Source organism: Diceros bicornis, chromosome 2 (genome assembly GCF_020826845.1).
Source record: "Diceros bicornis minor isolate mBicDic1 chromosome 2, mDicBic1.mat.cur, whole genome shotgun sequence".
NCBI lineage: Eukaryota > Metazoa > Chordata > Mammalia > Perissodactyla > Rhinocerotidae > Diceros > Diceros bicornis.
In genome coordinates, this window is record NC_080741.1 from 16,298,260 (window position 1) to 16,317,992 (window position 19,733).

At 36.7% G+C, this 19,733-nt stretch overlaps 1 protein-coding gene across 3 annotated transcripts in view; it reads left to right on the top strand.

Annotated features, from left to right (window-relative positions):
• The window catches only part of STAG1 (STAG1 cohesin complex component), a 366,147-nt gene that overhangs the window by 163,757 nt on the left and 182,657 nt on the right, over positions 1 to 19,733 (top strand). For all 3 annotated transcript variants that reach the window (XM_058552570.1, XM_058552581.1, XM_058552562.1), the window contains one exon: positions 10,305 to 10,401. In XM_058552570.1, the coding sequence (XP_058408553.1) occupies positions 10,305 to 10,401 (97 nt within the window). The remainder of the gene's footprint in view (positions 1 to 10,304; positions 10,402 to 19,733) is intronic.

The window sequence follows — 19,733 nt, forward strand, 5'->3', positions numbered from 1 at the left end:
ATTTCTTTGTGTCGTCTTCAATTTCTTTTAGCAATGTTTTATAGTTTTCCGTGTAGGCTCTTTCACCTCTTTGGTCAAGTTTATTCCTAGGTATTTTATTCTTTTTGTTGCAATTGTAAATGGGATGGTATTCTTAATTTCTCTTTCTGCTGCTTCGTTGTTAGTGTATAGAAATGCAACTGATTTTTGTATGTTGATTTTGTATCCTGCAACTTTACCATATTCGTTTATTACTTCTAAGTTTTCTGGTGGTCTCTTTAGGGTTTCCTATATATAAAATCATGTCATCTGCAAATAGTGACAGTTTCACTTTTTACTTTCCAATTTGGATCACTTTTGTTTCTTTCTCTTGCCTGATTGCTCTGGCTAGGACTTCCAGTACTATGTTAAATAGGAGTGGTGACAGTGGGCATCCTTCTCTGGTTCCTGTTCTTAGAGGGATAGCTTTCAGTTTTTCACCATTGAGGATGATATTAGCTTTGGGTTTCTCATATATGGTCTTTATTATGTTGAGGTACTTTCCTTCTATACCCATTTTATTCAGAGTTTTTATCATAAATGGATGCTGTATCTTGTCAAATGCTTTCTCTGCATCTATTGAGATGATCATGTGATTTTTATTCTTCATTTTGTTAATGTGGTATATCACGTTGATTGATTTGCGAATGTTAAACCATCCCTGCATACCTGGAATAAATCCCACTTGATCATGGTGTATAATCTTTTTAACATATTGTTGTATGCGATTTGCTAGTACTTTGTTGAGGATTTTTGTGTCGCTGTTCATCAGTGATATTGGCCTGTAATTTTCTTTTTTTGTGTTGTCCTTGTCTGGTTTTGGTATCAGGGTAATGTTGGCTTCCTAGAATGAGTTAGGGAGCTTCCCCCACTCCTCAATTTTTGGAAAGAATTTGAGAAGGATAAGTATTAAGTCTTCTTTGAATATTTGGTAGAATTCACCAGGGAAGCCGTCTGGTCCTGGACTTCTATTTTTGGGGAGGTTTTTGATTACTGTTTCAATCTCCTTACTGGTGATTGGTCTATTCAAGTTCTCTACTTCTTCTTGATCCAGTTTTGGAAGGTTGTATGATTCTAAGAATTTATCCGTTTCTTCCAGATTGTCGAATTGGTTGGCATATAGCTTTTCATAGTATTCTCTTATAATCTTTTGTATTTCTGAGGTGTCTGTTGTAATTTCTCCTCTTGCATTTCTGATTTTACTTATTTGTGCTTTCTCTCTTTTTTTCTTGGTGAGTCTAGCTAAAGGTTTGTCAATTTTGTCGATCTTTTCAAAGAACCAGCTCTTGGTTTTATTAATTTTTTCTATTGTTTTTTTGGTCTCTATTTCATTTATTTCTGCTCTGATTTTTATTATTTCCCATCTTCTACTGATTTTGGGCTTTGTTTGTTCTTCTTTTTCCAGTTCCTTTAGGTGCATTGTTAGATTGTTTGTTTGAGATTTTTCTTGTTTGTTGAGATAGGCCTGTATTGCTATAAACTTCCCTCTTAGAACCGCTTTTGCTGTATCCCATAAATTCTGGCATGTCGTAATTTCATTTTCATTTGTCTCTAGGTATTTTTTGATTTCTTCTTTGATTTCTTCATTGACCCAGTCGTTGTTCAGTAGCATTTTGTTTGATCTCCACGTATTTGTGGCCTTTCTGATTTTCTTCCTATAGTTGATTTCTAGTTTCATACCGTTGTGGTCAGAAAAGATGCTTGGTATTATTTCAGTCTTCTTAAATTTATGGAGACTTGTTTTGTGGCCTAATATGTGATCAGTCGTGGAGAATATTCCATGTGCATTTGAAAAGAACGTGTATTCTTCGGTTTTTGGATAGAATGCTCTGTATATATCTACTAGGTCCATCTGTTCTAGTGTATCATTTAAGGCCAATATTTCCTTATTGATCTTCTGTTTGGATGATCTATCCATTGGTGTAAGTGGAGTGTTAAAGTCCCCTACTATTATTGTGTTACTGTCTATTTCTGTTTTTATGTCTGTTAATAATTGCTTTATATATTTAGGTGCACCTACATTGGGTGCGTAGATATTTACAAGTGTTATATCCTCTTGTTGGATTGTTCCCTTGATCATTATGTAATGCCCTTCTTTGTTTCTTTTTACAGTTTTTGTTTTAAAGTCTATTTTGTCTGATATGAGTACTGCTACCCCAGCTTTCTTTTCATTGCCATTTGCGTGGAGTATCTTTTTCCATCCCTTCACTTTCAGTTTGTGAGTGTCTTTAGGTCTGAAGTGTGTCTCTTGTATGCAGCATATATATGGGTCTTGTTTTTTTATCCAATCAGCCACCCTGTGCCTTTTAATTGGAGCATTTAGTCCATTGACATTTAAAGTAGCTATTGATAAGTATGTACTTACTGCCATTTTTTAACTTTTTTTTCCTCAGAGTTTTAGTAGTCCTTTTCTGTTCCTTCCTTCTTCTATACAGAATTGATGGTCTCTTTAGTTTGACCTCTGTCTGAAAGCTCTACTCTTTAACTCCCCTCCTCCCTCCTTTTATGTTTTTGATATCATATCTAACCTCTTTTTTGTGCATTTGTATCCATTACCCTCTTATCATGGAAATAGATAATTTTTCCTCTTTGTGGTCTTCTCTTTTCCCCTTAAGTCAGTCCCTTTAACATTTCTTGTAGCACTGGTTTCTTGGTGACAAACTCCTTTAGTTTTTGCTTGTCTGGGAAATTTTTGATCTCTCCTTCCATTTTGAATGATAACCTTGCTGGGTAGAGTATTCTTGGCTGTAAGTTTTTTCCTTTTAGCACTTTAAATATATCACGCCACTCTCTTCTAGCCGGTAAGGTTTCTGCTGAGAAGTCAGCAGATAGCCTTATGAGGTTTCCTTTGTATGTAACTTGACTTTCTCTTGCAGCTTTTAGGATTCTCTCTTTATCTTTAATTCTGGACATTTTGGTTATGATGTGTCTCTTGGTGTGGGCCTCTTTGGGTTTGTCTTGTTTGGAGCTCTCTGTGATTCCTGTACCTGGATGTCTGTTTCCTTCCTTAGGTTAAGGAAGTTTCCATCTATTATTTCTTGAAATAGATTCTCTGCCCCTTTGTCTCGCTCTTCTCCTTCCGGGACACCTATAACACGGATGTTAGTGTGCTTGATGTTGTCCCAGAGGTCCCTTAGACTGTCCTCACTCTTTTTATTTTTATTTTATTTTTAAAAAAAATTTTTTTTTATTTTTATTTACTTTTCCCCTAAAGCCCCAGGCGATAGTTGCATGCCATAGTTGCACACCCTTCCAGCCGCTGTATGTGGGATGCGGCCCCAGCACGGCCAGAGAAGCAGTGCGTCCGTGCGCGCCCGGGATCCGAACCCAGGCCGCCTGCATCGGAGCGCACGCACTCAACCGCTAAGCCACGGGGCCGGCCCTCCTCACTCTTTTTAATTCTTTTCTCTTTTACCTGTTCAGCTTGGGTAATTTCTTCTAGTCTTTCGTCCAGCTCACAGATCCATTCTTCTGTATCCTTTACTCTGCTTTTGAGTCCCTCTAGTGAATTTTTCATTTCCAGTATTGTATTCTTCATTTCTGATTGGTTCTTTTTTATATCTTCCATTTCTTTGTTGACATTCTCACTGAGTTCATCTATTCTTCTCCCCACATCAGTGAGCATCCTTAACACTCTTTGTTTGAACTCTCTGTCGGGTCGGTTGCTCATTTCTGTTTCACTTAGTTCCTTTTCTGGGGTTTTGTCCTGTTCCCTTATTTGGAATGTATTCCTTTGCCTCTTCATTTTGCCTCTTTCCCTGTGCTTGTGTCTACGTATTAGGTAGGTCAGCTACGTCTCCTGCTCTTGGATAGGTGACCTTATGTAAGTGATGGCTTAGGAGGCCTGCCATGTGCTTCCCTCAGTTCTCAATGTTCCAGGGGTGACCCCTATGTCGGCTACATGTGTCCTTCTGTTGTGGCCTGTTTGCCTCCCTGTAGGTGCCCAGGGAGGCCGAGCTATGCTCCTGACCAGCTGTTGTAATGCTCAGCTGCTTGTAGTTGTTGTGGGCCCTTCAGTCTCTTTATCAGGTGTGGGGAGCCCCAGCACACTTGGCTGCAAGTTCTAAAACCACATTTGTATTGCACTATTTCTTTTAAGTGAGTAGGCCCCCAGCATGGCAGGTTGTTAGGCTCAGGGCCTTACAATTGCTATAAGCCCCCAGCCTTTAGGTCTCTTGTCAGTTCTCTGAGTATTGCAGCTGGCTGGTGCTGGCCTCAGGCATGGGAGCACTCAATGGTTTCAGGCTTTGGAAGGTGGGGCGAACCCCCTATGTGGGTCTTTGAGAAGCACAAGTCTTCTGCAGCTGAGAAGCCCTGCCGCCCACAGGTCCATACGCACAGTCAACACAGTCCTGCCCGGTGTGCGTGCCCCGACCTCCCGAAGCGGACCCAGTCTCTCCACGGCTTGAGCCCCACACACTCTACCACCGCCCCACACTCTCAACCTGCTCCTTGTGCACGCCCTGCCCCACTGAAGTGGGCTCAGTTGCCAGGCTGCAGAGAATCCAGTCACCAATATATGCAGGCCCACATGTTGCCTGAGGGCTTGTTGTTGGGTGGAGCCAGTCTCTAGGGTGGGCTGCCTGCCCTGGTTGAGCTGGATTAAATTGGTGCTCTAGTGGGTGTGGCAGACCTGGGCTAGCAGGCCCCAGGGAGAACTCCAATGGCTTTTGTGTCAGCACGCACACACCAGGCCACAACAGTGGTCGCCGCCAATGTCCTAGTCCCTGGAGAGGTCTCACCTCTCACCGAGATGCACACAGGGCCTATTAGGTGAGTCTCTTTTCACCAAAGCACTGTGCGTCTTTCTTTCTGGTGATTTTAGGTTGCTTTCTGAAACGGGTGAGTTTGCGCGTGGGCCGTTTAAGAGCCGGTTTTAATGTCTTTGTGAACCACCTTTTCTGGGGGTACTCCCCAATGTTTTAGTAGCAGGCAAAGTCAGATATTATGCCACTCGTCTCGATTGTGCTGGGTCCACAAAATGCCCACAGCGGGGGCGCTTCCCGGCTCAGGGCCCCGTACCTCCAGGGAGGGCTGCGTACCTGTGGGCTGCTCCCGGCGGCCGTGAGGCGCTGCGGCTTGTGAAGGCGGCGTTTTTCCTCTCCAGAAGGGAGTTTCTGCGTCTTCTACCTCAGTTAGGATTGTCCGTTGTTGCAGGAGTTCCTCTTATGCAGTTTTTAGTTCTGTCTCAGGGGTACTTTTGCCACGAGTAGTTGTAAATTGGCTGTGTCCGCGGGAGGAGGTGAGTTCAGAGTCTGCCTATGCCGCCATCTTGTCTTCTCTCCGTTAGTTCTATTTTTAATTTTTTGAGGAACCTGCATACTGTTTTCCGTAGTGGTTATACCAGTTGGTGTTCCCACTGACAATGCACAAGGGTTTCCTTTTTTCCTCACCCTTGCTGACACTTATTATCTCTTGTCTTTTTCATAATAGCAATTCTAACAGGTGTGATTTGATATCTCATTGTGTGTTTGATTTGCATTTCCTTGATGATTAGTGATGTTGAGCATCTTCTCGTGTACTTCTTGGCCTTTTGTATGTCTTCTGTGGAAAACTGTCTATTCAGTTTCTCTGCCTATTTTTTAATTGGGTTGTTTTTTGCTATTACATTTATTAACTTATTAGATTTTATCTAATATAGAAATGCAGTTTTATTTAGTATAGAAATGCAACTGTTTTCTATATGTTGATTTTGTATCCTGCAAGTCTAACGAATTCGTTGATTAGTTCTGTCAGTTTTTAGGTGGAGTCTTTAAGATTTTCTATATGTAAAATGATATCATCTGCAAACAAAGACAGTTTTACTTGTTCCTTTTGTATTTGGATGTCTTTTATTTCTTTTTCTTGCCTGATTGCTCTGGCTAAGACTTCCCGTACTATGTTGAATAGGAGTGGTGAGAGTGGTCACCCTAGTCTTATTCCTGATCTTAGAGGAAAAGCTTTCATCCTTATCCTATTGAGTGTAATGGTGGCTGTGAGTTGGTCACCTTTGGCCTTTACTTTGTTGAGATATGTTCCTTCTATACCCAGTTTGAGTTTTTATCATGAAAGAATGATGTATTTTGTCAAAAGCTTTTTCTGCACTTATTGAGATGATCATACAGCTTTTATCTTGCATTCTATTAATGTGGTGTAGCACATATATTGATTTACAGATGTTGAACCATCCTTGCATCCTAGAATAAATCCCACTTGATCATTGCAAATGATCCTTTTAATGTGCTGTTGAATTCAGTTTGCTAATATTTTGTTGAGAAGTTCTACATCTGTGGTCATCAGGGATATTGGTCTATAATTTTCTTTTCTTTTAGTGTCCTTACCTGGCTTTGGTATCAGGAGAATGCTTGCCTTATAAAATGAGTTTGGGGAAGTTCCCTCCTCTTTAATTTTTTTGAAGCATTTGATAAGCTGTAGAGGCCCTGGCTGTCAGCGTCCTCTCCTGTAGTTTCACACTCTTCCTCTAGGGACGCACACTGCAGTGGAGGCCAGTGACTGGAGGTTGGACTGGGGTGTGCAGGTGCACAGCTTGGAGGAGCTACCTACGGGTGGGCATGGTCGTGCTGGCCAGTGACAGAAGGCAGGGCCCAATCTAGGCCCACAGGTAGCTGCGGGTGCCTTTGTTGTCGATGCCCTCATAGGTGGCTGCATATTTCCCCCCCATCCAATGTGCACTACAGTGGAGGTCAATGATGGGTGTCAGGCCAGTGGTACACAGCGAGAGGTGTGCTGGCCTTTGGCTTTGTGCTAAATCTGCTGAGTTTGTCTGCAGAGCTGGTCTCTGTGAACCGCGATCACTTCCACTACTTGTCTGCTAATAAGAGCCTCTGCTTTTGTTCCTTGTTCCTAGCTGTCTCCATACATCTCAGTTTTGCTATTCTGAGTAGGGTGAAACTGAAGTGGGATCTTTGTGCAGTGCCCTGTGAGGCTGGCGAAGCTTGGTTGCTCATCTCACTTTTCCTTTCCTCGCAAGAGGAATTCTTTCTAGCTGAGAATTTCCTTCTTAGTGCTGAACAGTGCCAGTTTTGGGGGATGGGATAATGTAGGCAAAATGAATTGGCCTTCCTTTTCTTGTGTGAATGTTCTCAGTTTTGTTGTTGTTAAAACTTCTAAGCGGACTCGAGAGGTCTCCCAGAGCTGTTTTTGCTCATAGATAGGTGTCCATTTGTTCATCTTTGTGGGGCAACAAGGAAGTTGGGTTTTTCTGCCAACCAATAGGCAATTTTTTCTTCCTTTCAGTACTTTAAACATATCATTCCATTATCCACCGGCTTTCATTGTTTTTGATGAAAAGTGTGCCATATTTCTTATTCTTTGGTCTCTTATACATACGCTATAGTTGCTTTAAATTTTTTTCTCTTTATTGAAGATACCCAGCAATTTGATTTCGATGTGCCTTATATAGTTTTCTGTTTTATCCTGACCCCCGGCCAAGACCCTGTGTATTATGACAGGCTGTCTCATAGACCCACTGATGCCTGTACTTGGCAATGCCTCTAACGGGCACCAGTCTCTGCCAAATCAAGAAGGGCTTATCTCTCTGGAGTTTAGTTCTTTAGATTCCTTTGCCTCCACAATTCGGTGATAGCTTTTAAAAGATATAACTTTGTTTCTTTCCAGATGAATAACCAGTTACTTCAGTGTCATTTATTATATAAACCACCCTTTTCCCTCTAAAATTGAAATATCTCCTTTGTCATAGCTTAAGTTCTGTGTATGCCTAGATCTATTTCTAAGCTCTATTCTCTTATATTACTTTTCTAGTCCTATATTTTCAGTCAATTTTGTTTTCAATATCTTTGTGTTACGTTTTAACATTTCTAATGCAAGTCCCTGCTTAGTAGTCTTATTTGGAATGTTTTGGGCTCTTCATATATAACTGATGGGATTACAAATTGATACTATCACTTTGGGAATTAAAGAAAATTTTGGTCACCATCTTCAGAGTGCCTTCACAGTGTTGGGCCCTGTGTAGAACTAGGGTAATGGCTTCCTCCTCAGCTTTGTGCCACACTTCATTATGTGGATCACAAAGCATTTCTGCTTGGGCCGTGAGTCTCAAAGTCATTCTTGACCTGCTCCGTCCATTCTTAGTCCTTACCACCATTCTTAGCTAACAAGGCCTGACACATTATTCAGTAGAGCTGAACCTTGAACAGATACCATCCCATTCTTTCTTTTTATTTTTAGCCTCTCCTACAACTGTAATTTTCTAATTTTCTGTTTACTTTTAAAACAAAACCTCCCAGACACTGATGTGATGAGACAGAGAAAAACAAGTGTTATGTACATCTGCAGTTAACAAAGTCTTCTCTTTCACATGCAAGAAGGGAACATGGTTGTTCCTCAGTAGAAGAGGTCATTAAAAAAAAAGTGTGTTCAACCAGAATGGGTTAGATTAAAAGGAATGACAGACAATACCTAGTATTGGTGAGGATGTGGAGCACTCGATCTTACACATTGCTGAATCTCTTATATTGCTGGTGGAAGTATAATTTAGTACACCTGTTTTGGAAAATTGGTATTATACTAATCCTCAGCATACATTTATTATGTATGTTAACAGATCTGCTACTAGGTATTATATACAGCAGAGAAAAATGTTTATGTCCATCAAAAGATGTATACAGTTATATTCATAACAGTTTTATTTGTGATAGCCCTAAAATGGAAACCACACTCATGTCCATCAACAGTAAAATGGGTAATAAATTATGATATATAGATATAATGAAATAACTACCCAGCAGTGCAAAAAAGGAATTACTGATATACATAACAACGTGGCTGAATCTCACTGATACAGCTTTGAAAGAAATCAATCAAAAGATGATACTATTTATATGAATTTCAAAAATATGTCAACTATCAAGGAATATTAGTGAAATAATCTGGGCATTGTTACTGACCAGAAGGGAACATGAAGGAGCCTATTTCAGTTCTGAAAATGTTTTATATTTTCGTCTTGGTTATGGTTACACAGGTGTACGTACTTGTAATATTTCATCAAGGTGGTAACTTAAGATTTCTGCATCTTACTGTATATAATTATACCTCAGTATAGAGATAAGAACATATTTTAAAAAATGTAAAATTATTTTTATGCATTTCCTCTGATCCCATTCCTCCACCCAAGAAAACCCCAAGCAGTTCTGCTCACTAGTATGCTAAGGGGAATCAGATTAAATTTGCCTAATTATCTGGAAATACTTTATTGATACTATCAACACTAAACCTTTAACAAAAATCAGTATATAATACTTATTTAGGTCATTTTCTATATCCTGTGAGTTTTTATAATTTTCTTCATTAACATTTATACCTTTCTTGAATTTATTGTTAGATATTTTTAGTTGTGAACAGGCTACTCATTCATTTATGTTTCTTATATATTGCCAATATCAAGAAGTTATTTTGTACATTTATCTTTTGTCAGCTGTCTTGTCAGATTTTTCCTTTATTAATCTTTTGTGTCACTTTAGAAGAGACTCTTAGGTTTTTCTTATCAGCTGTTGGAAAGGAGAATTGTCTTTACCAGTATTTTACTAATTTTTCCATTAACTAAAGATGAAAAGTTGTTTTGAGTGGTTAGGGATGTGTTCTTGTCTTGTTTCTTTTTGAGTTGAAATGTCTTAAGCATTTTAACAAGAAATATATTTTAGTCTTTGTTTTTATCTTTCATTTCATTTAACCCTAGTTTTTCTGGAAATTTATTTTTAAGCTTGGCTGCAGAAGTTTATCAGATAACTTTTAGAAATCTAATAATATAATCATTTAATTTATTTTTCTCCTTTGTTGATAAATTGAATTACTTGATTTCCCAATATTGAGCCATCCTTGCATTCCTGGAAAAATGCATTTTTTAATATATGGTATGTACTCTTTTTATGGACTACTAGTAGATTAAGTTTTCTGATACTCAGAAAGTTTATATTTAAGTTTATATTTGCGTGTAAGTGAAATTAGTTTTGTTTTTGTTATTTTCACAACATGGTTTGAGTATTAGTATTGATAGTTGCTTAATAATTATTAGACTTAATGGAATTGGTAAAGTCAGGTTCGTATTGTGCTCTATTTTGAACACATTTTGGAAACCTGGTCACTCACCTTTTAATTGCCTTTAAAAGTGAGGGAATCTCTACTTTTATGGCTACAGAGAAATAATTTCAGGTAAGTAGTGTTCTTGTTTAAATAGACACACATAGAGAAAACCACAAACTTTTTTGGAAATTTATTTGCTATAATATCAATTTTTTTCAAGTTTTCATTTTTCTTTTTTTCCCCCACAGTCCGTTGTGGATGACTGGATTGAATCATATAAACAAGACAGGGACATCGCACTTCTGGATTTAATCAACTTTTTTATCCAGTGTTCAGGATGTCGAGGTACAGAATGTTGGAATAAATGATGTACATTGAGCCTGGCAGTCCAACAGTCTCAAATTTACTTCACCTTCGATTAGTTATGTATAATTCATCCTAGAATTATGTGCTCATTTTTTTCTGATAAAATTATTGTAAAGTTATGTAAGGATATTTCATTTTGTTCTGGTCCATTTTGTTCCTATAAAATAACTGACTTCTGAATTTTTTGAAATTTTGAAGAAAATCTGAAATTCATTTAATGAATAATAATTCAGTTTTTAGATAATAAGCTTTTATGCTTAATATTTACTGATATTATTTGTACCTCTGCTTCATCTTAGGAACTATAGTAGTTGCTACCATTCATTATTTTGTATCCTCATTTTATAGATGAGTATGTCAGTATTTTGATCCTCATTTTATAGATGAAGTACTTGAAGCTCAAATAATTTGCTTAAGTACCAGAATCAGGTTTCTTAAGTTGACAATCAGCTGCAAATCCATAAACAGTTAGTTAAAGTAGAAATTTTTATCATATTCACAGATAAGTGATAGATTCTCTGGAATAGATAAATCTTAACAGATTAAATTCTGCTACGTGGAGGAAATCAGTTGGTAAATCACCATTCTTTGTTTCCAGTACAGAAAGAACAGTGTTCTTTTATTGATCACTGATCAAATCAATTTCTTGAAGGCTTTCTTATTTCTGTCTATCACTCACCATATAGACATAAGTGGTTTATCAAATATTTACAGAGCACCTACCTTGTGCTGAGCACTGTTCCAGATTATACAAATGTTATCCAGACAGTCTCTGTCCCAGTAAGTATTAGAGTATGTGTAATTTTTAAGGGAGGCTTTATTGTAAGGAACAAAGAGGGAAATATACCAATAGTTCAGTAAAGTGCTCTGTGACATCATAAGAATAATAAAACTGGTTACTCTTTAATGACTATTTAGTATGTGCTTTATGTACATTAGCTTATATTATATTGGTTAATAATCCTATCAAGCAGATGTGATCTTTATTTTATAGATCAGGAAATGGAGAATAAAGGGCTTAGGTAAGTTTTTGGACATCAGTTTGTAAGTGCCAAATTCACGTATCAGAGTCAGGCTTACCTCAGTCTGGAGTCTATATACCTAACCACAGGACACTGTGGTTGGAATAACAAGAAGGGGCTTCTGATCCATCCCAGGCTGTGTCTTTCTCTGTATGTGTGATATGGGGATACTTGTGAGAAAATGCATCCCAGAGGAAGAAACTCTGTGGCGAGACTGAGATTGAGTTAAAGAAGGTTAAGAGGGGGGAGAAAGGCCAAAGGTAACAGATTGTGCAAAAATGCCTGAAGACAAGAAAGCATGGCAGTTTGTGGCTGAATCCTAGACCATGGAGACTGGTGAGGAGTGGCAAGAGATTTGGCTATTTGAAGGAAAGTGAGTTTAATTTTACAGCCTTAAATTGGGCAAGGCAAGTACTGAGTGATATGCTTTACATTTATTATCTCATCTTATCTATCTAAGTGTCCTGTTAGATTGGGTTTTGGTTTTAAAATAACTGGGAGTCTTTTAAAATTTTTCCTTTTATAATTCATTCCCATGGTTCAAAAAAAAACTGAAAAAAATTGGAAGATACAAAGCAAAAAATCTTTACCACTTTCTCCCTTCCCATCTATCTCCACAGAGTTAACTGCTCTTAACTACTTTGTTGTATAGCCATTTGTCTGTTTCTCTATCTAATTTCCGTACGTATAAGTAGAAATATATACTCTTTCCTTCCCCACCCCTCTTACACAGAAGATACTGGTGTATAGAGAGCTTTCTCAGTGTTTTTTTTTTCCTTTTAATCAGCATCATAGCGTTCCTTTGAGTGTATGTACAATAATTTACTTAACTAGTTTTCTATTTACAGACCATTGTGTTATTTGTAGTCTTTTGCTGTTACAAACAGTATATTTTGTGTATACCTTATTTGCTCTTTGTGGAAGAATGTCTGTAGGTAAATGTATTTGTGATTATATTAGATATTGCCAAATTTCCTGCTATAGGAATTGTACCCATTTTTACTCCCATCGGTAGTATATGAGAATGCTTGTTTCTTCTCAGTCTTTTCAACAAAGTGTTTTCGTCAAACTTTTGGATTGGTTTTGTGAATGATTTAAAAATGTGTCAGTGTGATTTTTTAAAATTGACGTGAAATTCACTTAACAGACAATTAACCATTTTAAAGTTACAATTCAGTAGTGTGTAATGCATTTACAATGTCGTGCAGCCGCTCTCTGTAGTATTAAAACCTTTTCGTCACCCCAGAATACCTCATATTCTTAAGTAATCATTCCCCATTCACCTCCCGCACCCAGCCCTTGGCAACCACTAATCTGCTTTCTGCTCCTACGGATTTGCCTGTTCTAGTCGTTTTATATAAAAGGAGTTGTACAATATGTGACCTTTTGTGTCTGATTTCTTTCACTTAGCATAATTTCTTCAAGGTTTGTCCAAGTAGTAGTATATATCAATGATTCATTCCTTTTTATCGCTGAATAACATTCCATTGTATATATATATCACAATTTGTGTATCCGTTCATCTGCTGATAGACATTTGGGTTGTTTCCACCTTTTGGTAACTGTGAATATTGCGACTATGAACATTTGTAAACAAATATCTGAGTACTTGTTTTTAAATTCTTTAGGGTAAATACCTAGGAGTGGAATTGCTGGATCATATGGTAATTCTATTTTAACTTTTTGAAGAACTGCCAAACTGTTTTCCACAGTGGCTGCACCATTTTACATTCCTCCCAGAAATGTACAAGGATTTTTATTTTTCCACATCCTTGCCAACACTTTTATTTTTCAGTTTTTTAATTTAACTGTTCTAGTGGGTATGAAGTGGTATCTTGTGGTTTTGATATGCATTTTCTTAATGACCAGTGAATTTGAACATCTTTTTCATCTGCTTTTTAGCCATTTGTATATCTTCTTTGAAGAAATGTGTATTCAAGTCTGTGCTCATTTTTAAATTAGATGATTTTGTTATTGTTGTGAGTTGTAAGAGTTCTTTGTGTGTTCTGAATACTAAACCTTTATCAGATATGTAACTTACAACTATTTTTTTCCCATTGTGTGGGTTCTCTTTTCACTTTCTTAAAGATGTCCTTTGCACAAAGTTTTAAATTTTTATGAAGTCCAATTTATTTATTTTTTGATTTTTTGCTCATGCATGTGGTGTCAAATCTAAGAATCTGTTGGCAAATCCAAGGACATGATGATTTATCCCTGTGTTTTCTTCAAATAGTTTTATAGTTTTAGGTCTTATGTTTGGGTCAGTGATTCATGGTTAATTTTTGTATATGGATAATTTTAATTTGTATTTCTCTTCTAAGTGAGGCTTGAGAGCCATGTCTATTTCTTTTTCTGTGACTTCTTTTGTTCCTATCCCTTGTCAGTTTTCCTTTTGACTATCTTCATTGTTCTTGAAAAGGCATTTGACAAAATGGATTTTAAAGGTTTTCATAAAAAAGACAGATGCATATTTTCTTAATGTGATTAACAAAGGAAGCACACTGTGTCTCACTCAGTGGAATATAATAAAAATCCAGAAGTAGACCCAATTACCTATGAAACTTTAAGTAAGCAGATCTTCAAACATATGAAATAAGTGAATTGCAAATTGCAACCACACTGAGATACTAGTTTTCATTTTTTAGATTGATAAAAATTAAAAATTTTAACAATACTCTGTTGGTTAGGCTGTGAGGAAACAGATACTGTTACATTGTTTGTTGGAATACAGATTGGTGCATCTCTCATGGAAAGAGATTTGGCAATATCTAGCAAAACGACATACGTTTTTATGTTTTGTCCTATACATCCTACTTCTGCAATTTTGCTATGGAGATATACCTCCAGCATTATGAAAATAAGTGCACAGGGTTACTCAGTACAATGTTATTTATAATTGCAAAATATTGGAAACAACCTTAATGCTCACGTATAGGACAGTGATTGAATAAACTGTGGTATAGCTACACAGTAGAGTTTTTTGGCGCCGTAAAAAAGAAAAAGATCTCTGATGCAGGGAGATTTTCAGAATACTTTTTTTTTTCCTCTCTTTTTTTAACTGAGGAAGATTCGTCCTGAGCTAACATCTCTTGCCAATCTTACTCTTTTTGCTTGAAGGAGATTTTCCCTGAGCTAACATCTGTGCTAGTCTTCCTCTGTTTTGTGTGTGGGTCGCCACCACAGCATGGCCACCGACGAGTGGTGTAGGTCTGCATCCAGAACTGAACTTGGGCCACTGAAGCGGAGCGTGCCAAACTTAACCACTAGGCCATGGGGCTGGCCCCCAGAATACATTTTTAAGGGAAAAATGCAAAGTGGAAAAGAGTGTTTAAAGTATGCAACTTTTTTTTTGAAGAAAGAAGGGGAAATAGTGAAATATACACATATATTTGCTCATTTGACCAAAAGGAAAAATAAACCAGAGAATAGTGATTGGTTACCTGCAGGCTGTGTGTTTATGTAAGTAAGGTGGAATGTTTAGAGGGAATTGGGGTGAAGGAATGATACTAATTTGAATATACTTTTTGAATAGTCCTGACTTTTAGAGTTATCTTAATGTTTCACATATTCAGAAAAAAGAAAAGAGAAATCAACAAAGATGGAAGGAAAATCCTAAAATTGGATGCAGATAGAACAGATAAACCATACCATGCCATACCATAAATAACATAACCACACTAAGGAGTGTAAGAGGTACTAACTAAAGTAACTTCTGAACTCAGTGCTTGGGCAATAAAACTAGTGGTGGAAAGTTTGATGAAGAACACAATATTTACCTAGTCTAAAAGTGTCTCCTTACAAGATATCTGTTATTTTCTATGGGTAAAATAGTAACTTTACCATGTACCAACGTGGTAGACACCACCATGACCAAATGATGAAAGCCAATATTGTCAGTTATAAAACCAATTGATAGGGTGTGCTTCCTGGTGTGCACTTAGAAGAACTCAACCTCACTTCTGTAGCATTGTTGCCTAAAGTGGAGAGCCTGAATCTTCATGAGGAAACATCAGACAAACTTAGATTGAGGTATGTTCTTCAGAATAACTGTCCTGTATTCTTTAAAACTGTGGGTGTCCTGAAATACAAAGAAATGACTCAGAAACTGTTCCAGATGAGAGACTAAAGAAACATGACAACGGAATGCATGATGTTAGATTTTTCTTTTGACATAAAGGGTATTATTGAGACAAATACTAAAATCTGAGCCAGTTCTGTGGATTAGAACATATGTATTGTGTCATTGTTAATTTCATGATTCTGATCACTGTACTATGGTTGTATAAGAGATTTTTTGTTCAAGGGTACTATACACTGAAGTTTTAATGAGTAAAGGGATAAGAGTAAAAGAAGAGTGTAAAGAGTAAAACAAGTGTAAAATGTTTACATCTGGGAATTTGGTGATAGGTATTCAGAAATTCTTTGTACTTTTCTTACGACTTTTCTGTAAAGTTTGAAATTATGTCAAAGTGAAAAATGAAAGGGGAAAAAAAAAGCCTTTTAACTCCAACGCCAACATCATGCTCAAGGGAAACCAGTAGAGTCATTTTCACTCAAGTCAAACAAGGCATAGATGCCCAGTCTTACAGCTCCTGTGTAGCATTATATTGGCGATAACAAGCAGACACATTTAGACAATAAAATGAAGTAAATATGATCACTATTTGAAAATCATGTTGAGTGTTTAGAAAGTTCAAGAGAATCAGTTTGCAAAACTAATATAAGCAATAATTATTCAGTGAGTTATTGGGATACAGAGTTAATATAGATAGATTAATATGTTTGGTTTATGTAAGAATAGCCAGTTAGAAAAGATAATGGAATAAAAGACCCTCTTTTTAACATAAAAATGGGGAAAATGTGGGAAATTATTTCATATCTACACCTCATTTCATAATGTTCACCAGGAGAAGTTCCCAATGCATCAAGAGTTTAAATAAAAAACAGCAACAAATAAATACTAGAAAGAAAGAAATAATAAAAATGCTAGAAGAAAACAGGGAAGAATTTCTTTATAACCTTGGAGTGGGAAAGACCTCTTAATAACGTGACTCAAAATTAACTGTGACTCAAAAATCTGTACGTTAGAAAAGATTGATAAATTAAACTACACTGAAAACTTTTACATGATGGGCACATTGTAGGGAAAATCAAAAGAGAAAGGGCAAAAAGGGAATTTTTTTTTATATTACAAAGGCTAATTTCTATTATTTGTTGAAGTAAGATTTGCATTTTATAAGGACTTCTTGTGTTGCAAAGTGATTTCCAAAATCCAGCTTGGTGTTCTATTGTATCAGCCCATTTTCCCCTGAAGCTACATAAGAACCAAGAGCAAAAGGATATTGAAAAATTGACTAAAGCAGGAAGAGAACCAGAGAAGGGAGGGAAAAGTCACAAAACTTTTTTTCCTAGTTCTTGGCTAGAAGGGACACTCCCACCAATGACATGACAAATTGGAACTTAATGTCACGAGAAGAGTTTGGACAGCCCCTCTTCCATTTGGCTCCACTATCACTGTTTTCTCATCTTGACCCTTGAGCCTGGGAATTGGTATTGGTTTCCTGTTTATGCTATCTTAAGTTGCATCAGCACCTCTAGTTGTTTCCTTAACTGTGCCTACACATCTGTAGTCTGTTCACTAAAATCTCTTCATTTGAAGCATCTGGAGTGAATTCTGTTTATTGCTGCACCCTTCAGTTAGACTATATTAATTCAATGTGATAATAGGATATATTCAGTATCAGTGAAGTAGGAAAGATGGCAAAGGAAAAGTTGATTTAAACACTATTGACTTGCATTTTAAAGCTATTGAGTTGCATTTTAAAGCTATGTAACTTCATAAGTGTTCGTAGAAATAAGTTCTGAGGAAGCTAAGAAGACAACATAGAATGATAGGATATATTTATGGTATTATGCAAGACAAAATAAAGATATGTTATCTCTATTCAAAATATTATCATTGTTTAATACACCATTGGTACAGGCATGTGTTTTTGGGTATATACTAATGACAGTATATAACAGACTTCAGAAATATATATTGGATATTTATAAATAGTTTTCATTGAAAAATGTGCTTGTTTTTAGTTAATAAAGGGTATGTTTATCAAACTTGAGAATTGTAGGTTAGAAACACCTTCTTGCTCAGTTGGTTATAACAAGTAATTCTATTTTGCAGTGCTTGTGCCTAACAGTGGACTTTTAAATGTCTGAGGACCTTCTAGGAATGTACGATTGCTGGAGAATTGACCTCAATCAGAAACAGTTACTCCAAGAGTTTCCTAAATTTTCCCATTTCTTAGGCCGATTAGTGTCTCATTAATTTTTTCGTGGAACCTGTAGGCCAAAAGAAATACCTAACTCTTTCTTTTTGAAGTAGTTAGGTCCAAACAGTTTATTTATGTCCTAACAACTTATTTGGAAAAATGATAAACAAAATTGAAAGAAAAATAAAAATTATATTCTGTTTTTAAATAACCACAATTATTTACTAGTGGATATATGCACCCGTTGGGCACTGTACAACTGCTCAAATTTTGAAGTCACCCTCATTTCTTGGTGGAATCAGGGTGATTTATATTGATTTAACCTGGTATAAATCAATATATTTCAAAATATATTGATTTTCCAGCAGAATTTGTGAAAACAGCTTCTCAAAGATAAGATGTTATCAAAAGGAATAAAGAATGATCTGATGTTGAAACTGTGAATTACGTCATGCTAATAGTTCCTATCGTACTAGACAGTAAATATTGCTATTTTCCTTTGAACATTTAAAATACCCCACAGTGCTCATATGAGTTTGCTTCAGTGGCCAGTGACATCTCAGTGCACAAGTTGGGCACTATGGCTTTGACCAGTGACTAGCTGGGAGTTAGTGTATAAATACCCCAAATCCTTTGCCCCTACTATGAGATAACTTTTAAGTGCATGGCCTACTGTGACTCGCAGTTTCCCAAGGAGTTTAATTAGGCTCCAGTTATCCATAGTAGTAATTGGCTAGATAACACACTTTTTATTGTCGGCCTTTCCTTGTTTCATTTCCCCACTCCATTACCAGTATTTTATGGGATCTCCTCCTAAATAAATTACTTGTACTGGTATTCTAACAGTCTCAGTGTCTGCTTTGAGGGATAGAAACAGGTGTTTGTTATGGTTTATTATATATTAATCAGTTTGCTCTTTAGAAGTCTATTTTAATGAATTCTTATCTCTTTACATGTACAGTGTATGTAGGTAGTTCAATATTATTTTTTCTTAAACCTTTTGTAATTGTGACATCTTATATTTATAGAAGAGTGCATAAACTATATATATACAGGTTAATTGATATTTATGTTGTGAATCCCAGTGTTATCAGTACTCAGGTCAAGGAAAAGAATATTACCAGGACTTTAGAAGACCTGTTCCCTTATCTCTTGTGTGCCCCTCCTCTATCACAACCACCTCCATTTTCCACAGAGATAAATACTAATTTTGTGATAATTATTTCCTTGCTTTTCTTTATAGTTTTACCATCAGTGACTCTATCCTTAAACAAAACATTTTAGTTTTGTCTGCTTTTCTTATTTAGATAATTAACTGTATATACTTTTTTACGTAATTAACTGTAGCTACTCTTTTTTTTTTTTTGTGGCCTCCCTGCTTTCAGAGTCATTATCACCATCATCAGGACCAACTAGTATAGCCAGCTGCTTTATCCTTTGAGGGAGGCTGTGCTGACTCTTGTTGCACAGTGAAGAGACCTTTTAGAATGCAAGAGGCATTGGAATTCCACAATGTGGAATTGTGGTTAGGAGCTCTGGCTTGGAATTCAAGTGCTGTTTACTGGCTGTGTGACCTTAGGCCAGCCGTTTAGCATCTTTTGACCTGTTTCCCTGTTTGTAAAATGAAATGAAAAATACCTATCTGATAGGGTGATTGTAAGGATTAAATGTGTTACCTGTGTAGTGTTTCTTGCACATTATCTAGTACATAGTAAATGCACATTAAATAGTAGAACTGTAGCTACTCTTTTATCTTGCTTTTTCTGCTCAAACATTATATTTATGAGATTCATTTATGTTGCCTGTACCATAGTTCACTTATTTTCATTGATGTAAAGCAGACAATTCTTTGTTGTGGTGGGCTTTTCTGTACATTGTAGAATGTTAAGCAGCATCTTTAGCTTTTTCTACCTTTTGGATGCCAGTAGCTCACTCCTCTCTCTCCTCCCCAGTTGTGACGACCAAAAATGTCTGCAGACATTGCCAAATGTCACCTGGGGGTCATAATTGCTGTAAGTTCAAA